This window comes from Lepus europaeus, chromosome 18, assembly GCF_033115175.1.
Source record: "Lepus europaeus isolate LE1 chromosome 18, mLepTim1.pri, whole genome shotgun sequence".
Classification (NCBI taxonomy): domain Eukaryota; kingdom Metazoa; phylum Chordata; class Mammalia; order Lagomorpha; family Leporidae; genus Lepus; species Lepus europaeus.
In genome coordinates, this window is record NC_084844.1 from 62,657,247 (window position 1) to 62,669,876 (window position 12,630).

Consider the following 12,630-nt stretch of genomic DNA (forward strand, 5'->3'; position numbering starts at 1 on the left):
CTCTCTCTCTCTCTCTCTCTCTCTCTCACTCACACACACTCTACCTCTCTCCCCACCCCACCCCCACCTCCACGTGTGGCCACACCACTGCCCCTTCTTCCATGGCTGCACATCCGTGTCCCCAGAAACTGATGTCAGGAATTCAAGTAGGGACTTCTTCTCATGAAAGATGGGGTGCCCCAGCCTGGACCCCTTATGCAACAATAGGTATCTCCTGGGCCTACCATGGACACCCCTAGAAGAGCACTTTGGGGGGGAACGAGCGCCCTCACCTGTGGTCTGGCAGGGGCCGAGTGGAGTGGCCGACTCACTCCCCCTGGCAAACACAGCCATCACCAGGCGCGGTGTGTGCTGTGCCTGCTCGCCGCGTGGCGACCTGGCTGAGGGCAGGCCAAGAATGAGGCCCCACGCACCCTGCCCTGACCTCAAAGCTTTCCCACACAACTTGTAGCCTTGGGGCAGCTGGGGCCGGGTTCCCACCTCCCCACTCCCATTAGCCCACAGCACAGGGGCCTGCACCCCATACCAAGGCCTCCCCACACTGGTTCAGCAACAGCAGGTGCGCACTGGCCCAGGGGAGCCTGAGCCGAAGGAAATGCAGGAGGCCTCAGAGAGGGTGTCCTGGGTGGGGTTGGTAACCTGGCTAGAGAGTTCGATTCCTCTCCAAGTTTTGCAGTCTTCCTGGAAACCCCTCCCATGGCCAATGCAGACCCCAGCAGGCAGCCTGTAGAGGCTTTGTTGTCTCTGGTGAAGCTCTGCTCCTGGCTGCAGCTTCCTGCTAATGCACCCTGGGAGCCAGCAGTGATGGCTCAAGTACTGGGGTCCCTGCCACCCCCGTGGGAGACCTGGACTGAGTTCTGGTTTCCAGTTTCTGCCCTGTCCAGCCCTGGCTGTGTTGGGGAGTGAACCAGCTAATGGAGTCTCTTTCTCTATCTGCCCTTCAAGTAAAATGAAAAAGTAAATAAATAAAAAATTGGGGTCAGCACTGTGGCATAGCAGGTAAAGCCACCACCTGCAGTGCCGGCAGCCTGTATGGATGCCGGTTTGAGTCCCAGCTGCTCCACTTCCAATCCAGCTCTCTGCTATGACCTGGGAAAGTAGTAGAACATGGCCCAAATGCTTGGGCCCCTGCACCCATGTGGGAGACCAGGAAGAAGCTCCTGGCTCCTGGCTTCGGATCAGCACAGCTCCGGCTTTGCAGCCATTTAGGGAGTGAACCAGCAGCTGGAAGACCTCTCTCTGCCTTTGCCTTTCAAATAAATAAATAGATCTTTTTAAAAAAAAATAAGTAAAAATTAAAGGGGTAGGCACTTGGTACAGTAATTGCCATCTGAGTAAGGAGGTGGAGTGGCCGGGCCGTGGGGCTCTTCAGGGGCCCCTCCCTCAGCAGGCAGGGGTTTGGCTGCCTGGTCCCTCATGGTCCCCATGACCTGTCTCACCACGGAGGGCTGTCACCCGTGTCCTCCCAACTGTGGCTTTAACCCTTTTGAGAAAGCAGATAATTTTATTTGCATGTTGATTAATTTTACAAACTATACACACACACACACACACACGGGAGTCTGAGAATTTCTCTGGATGAGAAAACACCACTGAGACAGGAATGGGAGGTGGCGGGTGGTGGGTCCCGGGTTCTCCTGTATGTCGGTGAGCAGAGAACAGACAGAGAGAGAGAAGGAGAGGTAGAGAGAGAGAGGTCTTCTATCCGCTGGTTCACTCCCCACATGACCGCAATGGCTGGAGCTGCGCCGATCCAAAGCCAGGAGCCAGGAGCTTCTTCTGGGTCTCCCACATGGGTGCAGGGGCCCAAGCACTTGGGCCATCAGCTGCTGCTTTCCCAAGCATTAGAAGCAGAGTAGCCGGGACTTGAACCGGCGCTCTGATACGGGATGCCAAGTGTTATAGGTGGCAGCTTAACCCACAGAGTGAGCACGCCAGCCTCTCCGAGCCAGGGAATGCGCTGTAGCCCTGGCCTAAGTCCCCTGTCCCTGGAAGGAAGCGAGTGCAGAGCTTGTCCCTGTGTGTCAGCACCCCCCGCCCCGCTGCGCCCCCAGCCCACATCCCTCTGCCTCCTTCCCCTGCTTGCTCTTCACGGGCACGGTCAGCCTCGGCACCTGCCCGCAGCAGGGGTGTTCTCAGAGGCACACCTGTGCCTCCAGCAGTCCCTGCGCCTGGGGCTCCCCCTCCTCACCCCTCTCCCTCCCTCCCCTCACCGAGGTTTCTGTGTCTTCTGGCTTCCCCCCACAGACACACACAAGCCAGCCTCTCAGGCTCCCGCACTGCAGAGGGCCCTGGCATTGGAGCACCCAAAGGCTGCCCTCCGGTTCCCCGTCCCAGGCTCCACGTGAGCCCCGAAGCCATGGTGCACTAAGCGGCCCGGTCAGCTCAGTCCCATCGCGGGCGTCCACCCTCCTAGAAGGAGCCGGTTTCTCAGGGGTGGGTGGGGGTTGGGAGGAGAGGAGAGGCAGGGAGGGCAGAACAGTTCAGCAGCTTGCCGGTGCCCCCTGCTACCCAGGGCCACCTGAGGGCCTTGCATCCGCCGGCCGCCGTAGCTGTCGCACCCACGTCTCCGCGTGGTCCCTGAGCTAGTCTTCAGCTGGTGGTCCCATGTGTTTCCAAGACAAGAAGCTTCAAGCTCCTCCTCCCACTCGGCTTTTCCAAGACCTCAGCGTGGTCATGCCTCCCTAGCACCCAAGCCACAGGGGCTAAAAATACTCTTTTTCCACTGAGAGTTTCTCTTTCCACTGAAGAGAGTGAGCTGTGGGGGTGGGGGGCGGTCAGGGGAGGGGGGAGGAGGAGGGGAGCAGGGGTGGGGCGGGAGGGCCATGAGGGCTAGAGGTGTCGTGTTCTGGAAAACTCCAGGGCAGAGCACAGCCACCCGGGTCCCTTTACCATGGCTGTGACTATGTGCAGGGGCAGTGCCCTGGCGAGCCTGGTTACTGGGACCAGGAGGTCTGGTCTGGGAGCCTGAGCAGCAGGCCACAGAAGCCCCCTTGTGTCCAGAGGCCTCCCAGACCCTCCCCCCTCCCCCCACACACAGTATAAGCCAGCAGTGGTCTGTCAGTCTGAAGTTTGGTGGTTCAAAACTGAGAGGGGTAGAGAAACAAGAAGAAAGCGGCCCGTGTTTGCGTGGGGGCTGTGTTCCCGTCCAGAGCCATGAAGGAGCTGAAAGGGTGAATTGATCCCTTGCCTTCTTTCTCCTTGTTAGATGATCCTCTCGGTCCCGTAGCCATAGGCAGGCGAGAGCCTGGCTGTCTCAGTGTGCAGCTCACTGTGACAAGGGCCCTCAGGGACCGCTCGCCTGTCGCCACCCTCTCTGCCACCCTGGCGTCAGCTTGGGATTCTGAGCAGAGCAGACCCCTCCCCTTCCTCTCCCACTCCCAGGGTTGCCACACCTCCCAGAGAGAGCCTTCCGTGCCAGGTCAGCCTCCAGAGAACCCTCCCGTATCACTGTCCCTTCAGTCTGTGACACATTCAGTGGCCAGAGTGCTTCTGTTCTCCTAGGCAGGACAATAAGCATGCATAGGGGCCAGTGCTGTGGCGGCAGGTAAAACCGCCGCCTGCAGTGCCGGCATCCTATGTGGGCGCTGGTTCAAGTCCCGGCTGCTGCACTTCCAATCCAGCTCTCTGCTATGGCCTGGGAAAGCAGTGGAAGATGGCCCAAGTCCTTGGGCCCCTGCACCCGCATGGGAGACCTGGAGGAAGCACCTGGCTCCTGGCTTTGGATCGGCACAGCTCTGGCCGTTGTGGCCTCTCTTTGCCTCTCCTCTCTCTGTGTAACTCTGACTTTCAAATAAATAAATAAATGAATCTTTAAAAAAAAAAAAAGAAAGAAAGAAAGAAAATGAGGTTGCTAGGTAACCGGAAGAACCAAATTCAGTTTCAAGGTGCCAAGTGCTGGCCGTTGGGCTTCCCTGTACAAGGGCAAGAGAACTGGTACTCTTTTTTTTTTTTTTTTAAGATTTATTTATTTATTTGAAAGTCATTGTTACTGAGAGGCAGAGCAGAGAGAGAAATCTTCCCTCCACTGGTTCACTCCCCAAATGGCCGCAAAGGCTGGAGCTGAGCCAATCCAAAGCCAGGAGCCAGGAGCTTCTTCCAGGTCTCTCACGAGGATGCAGGGGCCCAAGTCCTTGGGCCATCCTCCACTGCTTTCCCAGGCCATAGCAGAGAGCTGGATCAGACGTGGAGCAGCTGGGACTTGAACCGGTGCCCATATGGGATGCCAGCACTGCAGGTGGCGGCTTTACCTGTTATGTCACAGTGCCAGCCCCTGGTGCTCCCTTTAAGAGGTGTCTGCCTAGGTGTGGGAAAGACGGTGGGCAGAGTTATTTGGGCATGCACCAGACACCGTGCGTTTCCAATGGGACTACTGTTTCTTTAAACACCCCCCACCCCTGCTGCCGCCCCCATTCATTCCCTGTTGGCATCAGTGGTGAGTACCATCACAGGGGGCCCTGGACAGGGGCTGCAGGCCTGGCAGGTGAGAAGGGGTACGCCGGCCAACACGGCTCGGCTGCAGACAGCAGGTGCTGACTCCCACACGCCTGGGCAAAGAGGGGCATTTGCCAGGACAAGGCAGAGCCTGCTGCATGCCCAGGCCTCCAAGCCAGGGGAGGAGCGAAAGGGATCAGAAAAGTCCTCCAGACCTGATGTCCGCACCTCCCTCTGAACACCAGCTGCTGTGTCTCCTGCCCCTGGGCCGCCTCCTAGAGCCTACAGGTTGAGATGACTGTTTCAATCCCCCCCCCCCCGAAGAGAACCACCCATTCCCACCCCCACCCTGCCCCCACAGGCAGAGGAGAATCTGATTGGCCCGATGCAGAGCATGTTGTTGCCTCCCCTCCCATGGTGCAGGCTCAGTTACTGGGGTCCCCTCTGTCCCCACTGAATGAAATGCCAGAGCATTTTGAATCGAGCCAGGACTCAGCTGGATGCTAATTTTGGGGAAGGGGGAGTAGTACCGCAGGAGCTGCTGATCGGGGACCTGACTCTGGGGCCCTCCCTGGAGGCTGGGCCTCCCACCGCCCCGCTGCGGACACCTTTGGCCCATTCAGAATCCAGAAGGAAGCGCTGGCCGAGACAGGCTAAGCAGACACAGCGGTGCTAAACCCCGAGCGTGCAAATGGAATCAGGGCACTGGGTGGCGTGCCTCTCATGTCCTCGGATTTAAGGAGGCTGTTTAGAAACGGACCTGTTAACTTCCAGCGGGTCCGTGGGTTGGAGATAGAATTTCTGTGGCTGCTTCCGGATTGGCTGGAAGGCTCGCTGGAGCCAGGGAGGCAAGGCAGTTAAATGGCGTGCAGACAGCAGACTTGGCAACAGAGGGCCGGAGCGCTGCAGGCCGCCCCTCCTCCCCCCAGACATGAGCACTGGAGAACACAGGATGAAGGGAACGGCACAGGAGGGGCTGGGCCCCACTGCCAGGGAGCCCTTCAGATCTGCTTTTTTTTTTTTTTTAAGATTTATTTATTTGAAAGGCAGAGAGAAATCTTCATGCAGCTGATTCACTTCCCAAGTGGCTGCAATGGCTGGGGCTGGCCCAGTCCAAAGCCACCAGCCAGGAGTTTCATCCGGGTCTCCCACGTGGGTGGCAGCAGCCCAAGCACTCGGGCCGTCCTCTGCGGCTTTCCCAGGCACATTCGCAGGGAGCTGGATCAGAAGAGGAGCAGCCGGGACTCGAACCATTGTCCATATGGCAGGCGGCAGCTTAACCCACTGCACCATGCCAGCGGGCCCCAGATATGCTTTTTTTTTTATATACATTCTTTAACTTCCAAAGAGTGGAATATCTTATAAGGAAATGTGTGGGGGCCGGCGCTGTGGCATAGCCAGTAAAGCCACTGCCTGCATATGGGTGCCAGTTCGAGTCCCAGCTGTTCCACTTCCGATCCAGCTCTGCTATGGCCTGGGAAAGCAGTAGAAGATGGCCCAAGTCCTTGGGCCCCTGCACCCACGTGGGAGACCTGGAGGAAGTTCCTGGCTCCTAGCTTTGGATCAGCACAGCTCCAGCCATTGCAGCCAACTGGGGAGTGAACCAATGGATGGAAGACATCTCATCTCTCTCTCTCTCTCTCTGTCTCTCTCTGTCTCTCTCTCTTTCTCTCTCTCCCTCCCTCCCTTCCTCTCCTCTTTCTGTGTAACTCTGACTTTCAAATAAATAAATAAATCTTTTTTTAAAAAAGAAAATGTGTAAGAGTTTCCTGAGTTAAGAGAAATGGTAATCTGTTGGAATCTTGGCTCTTTCCTGTCTGCATTGTGTGTATATATTTTTTGAGGTTTTATTTATTTATTTCAGAGGCAGAGTTACAGACAGAGGGAGAGACAGAGAGAAAGGCCCTCCATCCACTGGTTCACTCCCCAAATGGCCACAACAGCCAGAGCTGGACTGATCTGAAGCCAGGAGCCAGGAGCTTCTTCCGGGTCTCCCACATGGGTGCAGGGGCCCAAGGACTTGAGCCATCTTCTACTGCTTTCCCAGGCCATAGCAGAGAGCTGGATCAGAAGTGGAGCAGCCGGGACTCAAACCGGCGCCCATATGGGATGCCGGCACTGCAGGCGGAGGATTAGCCTAGTGCACCACAGCACCGGCCCCTGTGGTTTTTTTCTGTCTGGCCCATGTATGTTGACCCTAGCCTCAGCAGGACACAATAGAAGCAGGGTAGCAGGGTGGGGTAGCAGGACCCTTGGGGATGAGCCCTCCTCTGGGCTAAAGTCTTCCCTCGGCTGGGCTAGGCAGTGCAGCTGTGGCTGTCTCAGATCTGCTGAGGCCCGGGGCTGGCCTGGATTTCACAGCCCACATCCATCTGTCCTTGCTTCTGCTCAGTTCTCCGCCACCCCCAGCTGCACAGCCCAGCAGCTGCTTTCCTGTGGCTACGGAGCTGCCTGCATCCGAGGATGCGCACGGGGCTTAGGTGTCACTTCTCTGTCCCTGCGCCAAGGAAGTTCGCACCGCAGTTCCGTTTCATGCTCTCATTCGCGCGCTCAGCGGCACCTGCAAACCAGAATTTCGCCAGGGGAGGTCCACAGTGGGTTTCGCCAGGGAGCTTTGCATTCAAGCGTGGGAGAGCGCTGGCTTCCAGGGCTGCCCTGGGTTTTCAGGGGCCGCAGCCGCCTTTGGGGGGCGGGGGACGATCTTTCCCAAGGGCCTTCTTCTGCCTCCCACAGGCGTGGGCCGACGCCTTCCGCAGCAGCCCCGATCTCACCGGGGTGGTGCACATATACGAGGAGCTGAAGAGGAAGGGGGTGGAATTCCCCATGTCAGACCTGGACGCTCTGTCTCCCATACACACACCGCAGCGGGTAAGCTTCCAGCTGGCGTTCTAGAACCTGCTGCACGCGGGCAGGCCAAGCCGCGGCCACCACCCTTCTGCCGCTCCCCTGTGAATTATTCAGCTTGTCACTCCGAAAGCCCCCGGGGCATTGCTTTTTAATAACAAGGGGGAGTGCAGGCGTGAGACAGCTGGCTGACTGGTGATTAAGCGGCAGCAGAGAGCCCCCCTCCCCAGCTTTCACACTGACTGTGGAAGATTATAATATGGGTGGGGGTAGGGGTGGGGGTAGGGGTGGGGGTGGGGGGCGGCTGCTGGGCAGAACGGTCCTGTGCAGGTCGTTAGCACCTGCTTTTTCAGGGGCCCCTGGCACCCATTCTCGGCACCGGAGCCCCCAGATCAGCACAGAAGGGCAAAATGTGGCCCCGTGGTTTATCAGCTGTGCACACCACATACATCTAGAAGGGAGGCTAAGCTGTGTGTTCAGTATCAATCCCAGGGAATCCGTGGAGTCCTCCAAGCCCAGGAAAGACCATGTGGGGGCCTCCTCCTGCAGCTCTCCTGGTGCCAGCAGTCAGGGGAGCCGCATGGATTGGGCAGGGGCTGCGCGCTGGCACATGTAAGAACCAGGAAGGCGCCAGGGTCTGCCAGGGGTCCCTGTCCGGGTGCCACCAGCCTGCTGCTGGGTGGCCCTCCTGTGTGGGTGGAAGGACTGGGCCCAGAGCGGACCCAGGAGGTGCTGCCTGGGGTGGTGCCAGGCCCCGCAGCGGAGGCAGCCCTGGTGGACGTAGTGCTGTGTCGTTGTCCGAGGCAGAGCGTCCCTGAAGTGGATCCAGCCACAGCCATGCCCCGGTCCCAGCCGCAGCAGAGGACAAGCTCCGGCTCCTACTCCGCGCCTCCTCCTGCTCCCTACTCCGCACCGCAGGCCCCGGCTCTGAGCATCACTGGGCCCATCACGGCCAATTCAGAACAGGTACTTGCACGCTTTGGGGCCACGCGGGACTCCCCCAGAGCGGCCGCCATGCAGGGGTGTGAGGGACACCGGGGTCCCACAGGGACCGAGCACAGCACAGCAGTGAGCAGGGCCTGGGAGGCAGCCGGGCAGCTGAGGCACCAAGGGTCCCCAAAACACAAAGGGGGCTCTGGCAGGAGGGGCCCTGTGCAGGCGGGGGCACCAGCAGGTGGCCTGGCTGGGGGCAGACGGCTCATGTGCGCAGCACACTTGGGAAAGGCAGCTGAGTCGCTGATGGGCTGTCTGTCACAGGTGGACAGCTGTCTGTCCTGCAGCAAACTCAGCCTGGCAGAAGCCGGCAACGCTCCTGTGGAGACAGAGGCCGGCGCCAGGGGGCGCTCCAGAGCGCTCTTCCCGCTTTATCCCAAACGCTGCCCACCGGTCCCTGGGTCCCGTTCTGATGCTTGAGATGAACCGTGGAAGCTGACCTGTAGATGAATCCACACAGTTTCTGTTCAAGTTTGAGGATGGGCGAGGAACGTCCCGCCGACCCGCGGGGCCGTACAAGACCCGCGGAATCATTTGGTCTGGCGGGACTGGAAACGCATAGTGCATCCATGCAGGCTCATTTTGCAGCTGATCATTTGGTACAGCCTGCAAATGAGGTTATCAAGATCCAAATGGCCCTTGCCAGGAAAAAAAAAAAAAGGTTCCCTACCTTGCTGAAGCAGCTCCAGTGAGTATGTATAGGCGGCAACAGTGTGGTGCCAGCACTGAGCCCCCTCTCATTTCTCCTGGGTGCTGAGTTGGGGGAGCATGGTGCATGCTTGAGGGGGCTGGTGGTCACACTGGCCTGGCTCCAGGACCACCTGCCACTCTCTGTGGGCTTTCCACCTCCGGTCAGCTACCAGTCCCCCTGCAAGGCAGGTGGAGGAGGCTCCAGTGGGAGCCACACCTGTGCTGTGTGCACCTGTAGGGCCCAGCTGACAGATGCAACACAGGGTCTGTGCTAGCTGTGGGCTGGGCCAGCAAACTCCGCTCCTTCCTTGGTAACCCACCTGGCCTGGGCCTGCCTTCAAAAGCAGGGGTCTTCTATACCAGGACAGCCCAGAGGGTGGGGGTCGTGCAGAATCCTGCAGCCTGCTGCCCCCAGGGAGAGTGGAACAGAGAAGATACGGGGGGGGGGGGTGGTCATCAAAGCCTGCCTGAGCATGCCTTAGCTCCAGGCAGAGCCAGGGGCCAGCAGGAGTCTTGCGGGACCTGAGCCACATCCTGGGTTCACCACTGACTGAGGTCCCCCTGTCCCTGCGCCTGTGCTGGGGGCACAGGTCTCAGCCTAACGAAGCCCCGGCCCTGAGGGCCCAGGGTCCTGCTGAGAGATGGCAGCACAGGAGAGGCTGCACTCGCTGCCTCGGTGGTAGTGGGGGGCTGGGGGGGCCAGGGCCAGTCCCATCTTCAGGGGTGGGGGCTGGGCAGTCAGGACTTCGCTGGGGAGGGGACGAGTCCCTGAGCAGTGTCAGGCTTCAGCTGTCTCCGGAGGGTACAGAAGGAGAGTCCACGTGTGTAGTGGGGAGATGCCTGTGCACCAGCACTGTGGGGGTGGGGATGTCACGGCAACTTCGAGGTGTGGCGCTGTCACCACCTCTCCGCAGGTGAGGACACTGGCTGTGGGTCAGGTCCGTCTCTGGACATGGCTGCTGCCGCCGCTGCCGTGGCCTGTGGCAGCTTGCGACTCTGTTCGCCAGCGCGCAGTGGTCTTGCATGGCTGAGCCTTGAACCAGTGGGACTTTCATTTTCTTTTTTTTTTTTTTAAGGTTTATTTATTTATTTGAGAGGTAGAGTTACAGAGAGAGAGAGGGAGAGACAGAGAGAAGGGTCTGCCATCCACTGGTTCACTCCTCAAATGGCTGCAGCAGCCAGAGCAGGGCCCAGCCTGAAGCCAGGAGCCAGAAGCTTCCTCCGGGTCTCCTATGCAGATACAGGGGCCCAAGGACTTGAGCCGTCTTCCACTGCTTTCCCAGGCCACTAGCAAGGAGTTGAATCAGAAGTGGAGCATCCAGGACTAGAACCGGCGCCCATATGGGATGCCGGCGCTTCAGGCCAAGGCTTTAACCCGCTGCGCCACAGCGCCAGCCCAGCATTTAGATTTTGACACTCCCCGGAGCAGGGGCCATAACTCGTACACGGTCCATAGACCAAGGTGGCTGCAGGCTGCAAGCCTTCAGAGCGCCTGCGCACCCCGCTGGGGTTTCCATGAGCAGCCACAGCGCAGGTTCCCAATCAAGGTGGGGTGGTTTGGAAGAGTGAGGCTGGAATGCACTCATGTCCGCTCCCGTTAGCAATGCCGGTGGCACAGGCACGGATGGCCACCCTGACCTGCCGCCCCCCTCCCAGGAAGGCCGCCCATGCAGCGTGCGTTCAGGAGGGGTGCCCAGGCCTCATCTCCCCGCGGACACGAGGGCCCCAGTCCTCCCTCATGGGGGCCCACGTGGCCGCGGCCTGACCAACCCATCCCTGCCTTCCTCTCCCCCACCTCCAGATTGCCAGACTGCGGAGCGAACTAGACGTTGTCCGAGGAAACACGAAAGTCATGTCGGAGATGCTGACGGAAATGGTCCCTGGGCAGGAGGATTCGTCTGATCTGGAGCTGCTGCAGGTGAGGGGCTTCGTCCTGTGGAGTGGGGCGGCCCGCAGGCGCCAGGACGCACCGTTGTCCGTGTTGGCCGTGCTCCGCGTCGGGCTGCCTCCCAGGGGGCACCGTTAGCAAGAAGCTGGATTCAGAAGGACATTGAGAGGGGCCGGCGCTGTGGCGCAGTGGGTTAACGCCCTGGCCTGAAGCACCGGCATCCCATATGGGCACCGGTTCTAGTCCCAGCTGCTCCTGTTCCATTCCAGCTCTCTGCTATAGCCTGGGAAAGCAGTGGAAGATGGCCCAAGTCCTTGGGCCCCTGCACCCACATGGGAGACCTAGAAGAAGCTCCTGGCTCCTGGCTTTGGATCAGCACAGCTCCAGCCATTGTGGCCATTTAGAGAGTGAACCAGCGGATAGAAGACCCCCCCACCCCGCCTCTCCTTCTCTCTCTGTATAACTCGGACTTTCAAATAAATAAATAAATCTTTTTTTTTTTAAAAGGTACATTGAGGACTCGAATCCAGGCCTTCCATTATGGAATATGGACATTTTAAAAAATCATTTACTATAACAATTTTTTAAAGACTTTTTTATTTATTTGCAAGGCAAAGTTATAGAGAGATCTTCCATTCTCTGGTTTCACTCCCCAAATGGCCACAACAGCTGGGGCTAGTTCAGGCTGAAGCCAGGAGCCAGGAGCTTCCTCTGGGTCTCCCCTATGGGTGCAGGGGCCCAAGGACTTGGGCCATCTTCCACTGCTTTCCCAGGTTCATTAGCAGGGACCTAGATCGGAAGTGGGGCAGCCGGGATTTGAACCAGTGTCTATATGGGATGCCAGCATCACAGGTGATAGTTTAAACCCACTGTGCGGCCGGCGCTGCAGCTCACTAGGCTAATCCTCCGCCTGCGGCGCCGGCACACTGGGTTCTAGTCCCGGTCGGGGTGCCGGATTCTGTCCCGGTTGCGCCTCTTCCAGTCCAGCTCTCTGCTGTGGCCCGGGAAGGCAGTGGAGGATGGCCCAAGTGCTTGGGCCCTGCACCTGCATGGGAGACCAGGAGAAGTACCTGGCTCCTGGCTTCGGATCAGCATGGGTCGCCAGCCATAGCATGCTGGCCGCAGCGGCCATTGGAGGGTGAACCGATGGTAAAAGGAAGGCCTTTCTCCCTGTCTGTCTCTCTCACTGTCCACTCTGCCTGTCAAAAATAAAATAAAATAAAATAAACCCACTGTGCCACAATGCCATCAGAGAGACAGCCACAGAGATCTTCCGTTTGCTGGTTCACTCCCCAACTGCCCACAATAGCCGTGTCTCCCATGTGAATGACAGGGGCCCGAGTACTTGAGCCGTCACCTGCTGTCCCCCAGGGGCCACATGAGCGGGAAGCTGGAATGGAAGCAGAGCCAGGACTCAACCCAGGAACTTGGCCATGGGTCAGAGCCGCCCTGCTGTTGATGTTTTGCTGTGTTTTTCTCTCGGGCCTTTTTCTATGCTTGTTTTTAAACTAGGGGAGATGACATGGTCTGTGCAGTCTTGTGCTGTTTCGGTCCCTCAGCATTGTCAGAAACCCCCTGGACTACACATGAGAGCTCTTCTGTCCGCCCCTCCCCACCACAAGGCATTCCTGAGACCAGGCCGGGAGCTCCTGTTCTCTCTTGCCAAACACTGAGGTTGCCCAGGCTGGCGTCTCTCACACTGGTGACTCCCAATGAGCTGTTGGGATCTGGCCACCCGCCTGTCTGAAAGCAGAAGGCTCCTGTGGTCCCACTCTGCCCTC

General features: G+C 58.7%; 1 protein-coding gene across 4 annotated transcripts in view; it reads left to right on the plus strand.

Moving 5' to 3' along the window:
- The window catches only part of TOM1L2 (target of myb1 like 2 membrane trafficking protein), a 124,628-nt gene that overhangs the window by 88,930 nt on the left and 23,068 nt on the right, over positions 1–12,630 (plus strand). For all 4 annotated transcript variants that reach the window (XM_062215596.1, XM_062215597.1, XM_062215598.1 and 1 more), the window contains exons 5-7: positions 7,168–7,302; positions 8,086–8,244; positions 10,763–10,879. In XM_062215596.1, the coding sequence (XP_062071580.1) occupies positions 7,168–7,302; positions 8,086–8,244; positions 10,763–10,879 (411 nt within the window). The remainder of the gene's footprint in view (positions 1–7,167; positions 7,303–8,085; positions 8,245–10,762; positions 10,880–12,630) is intronic.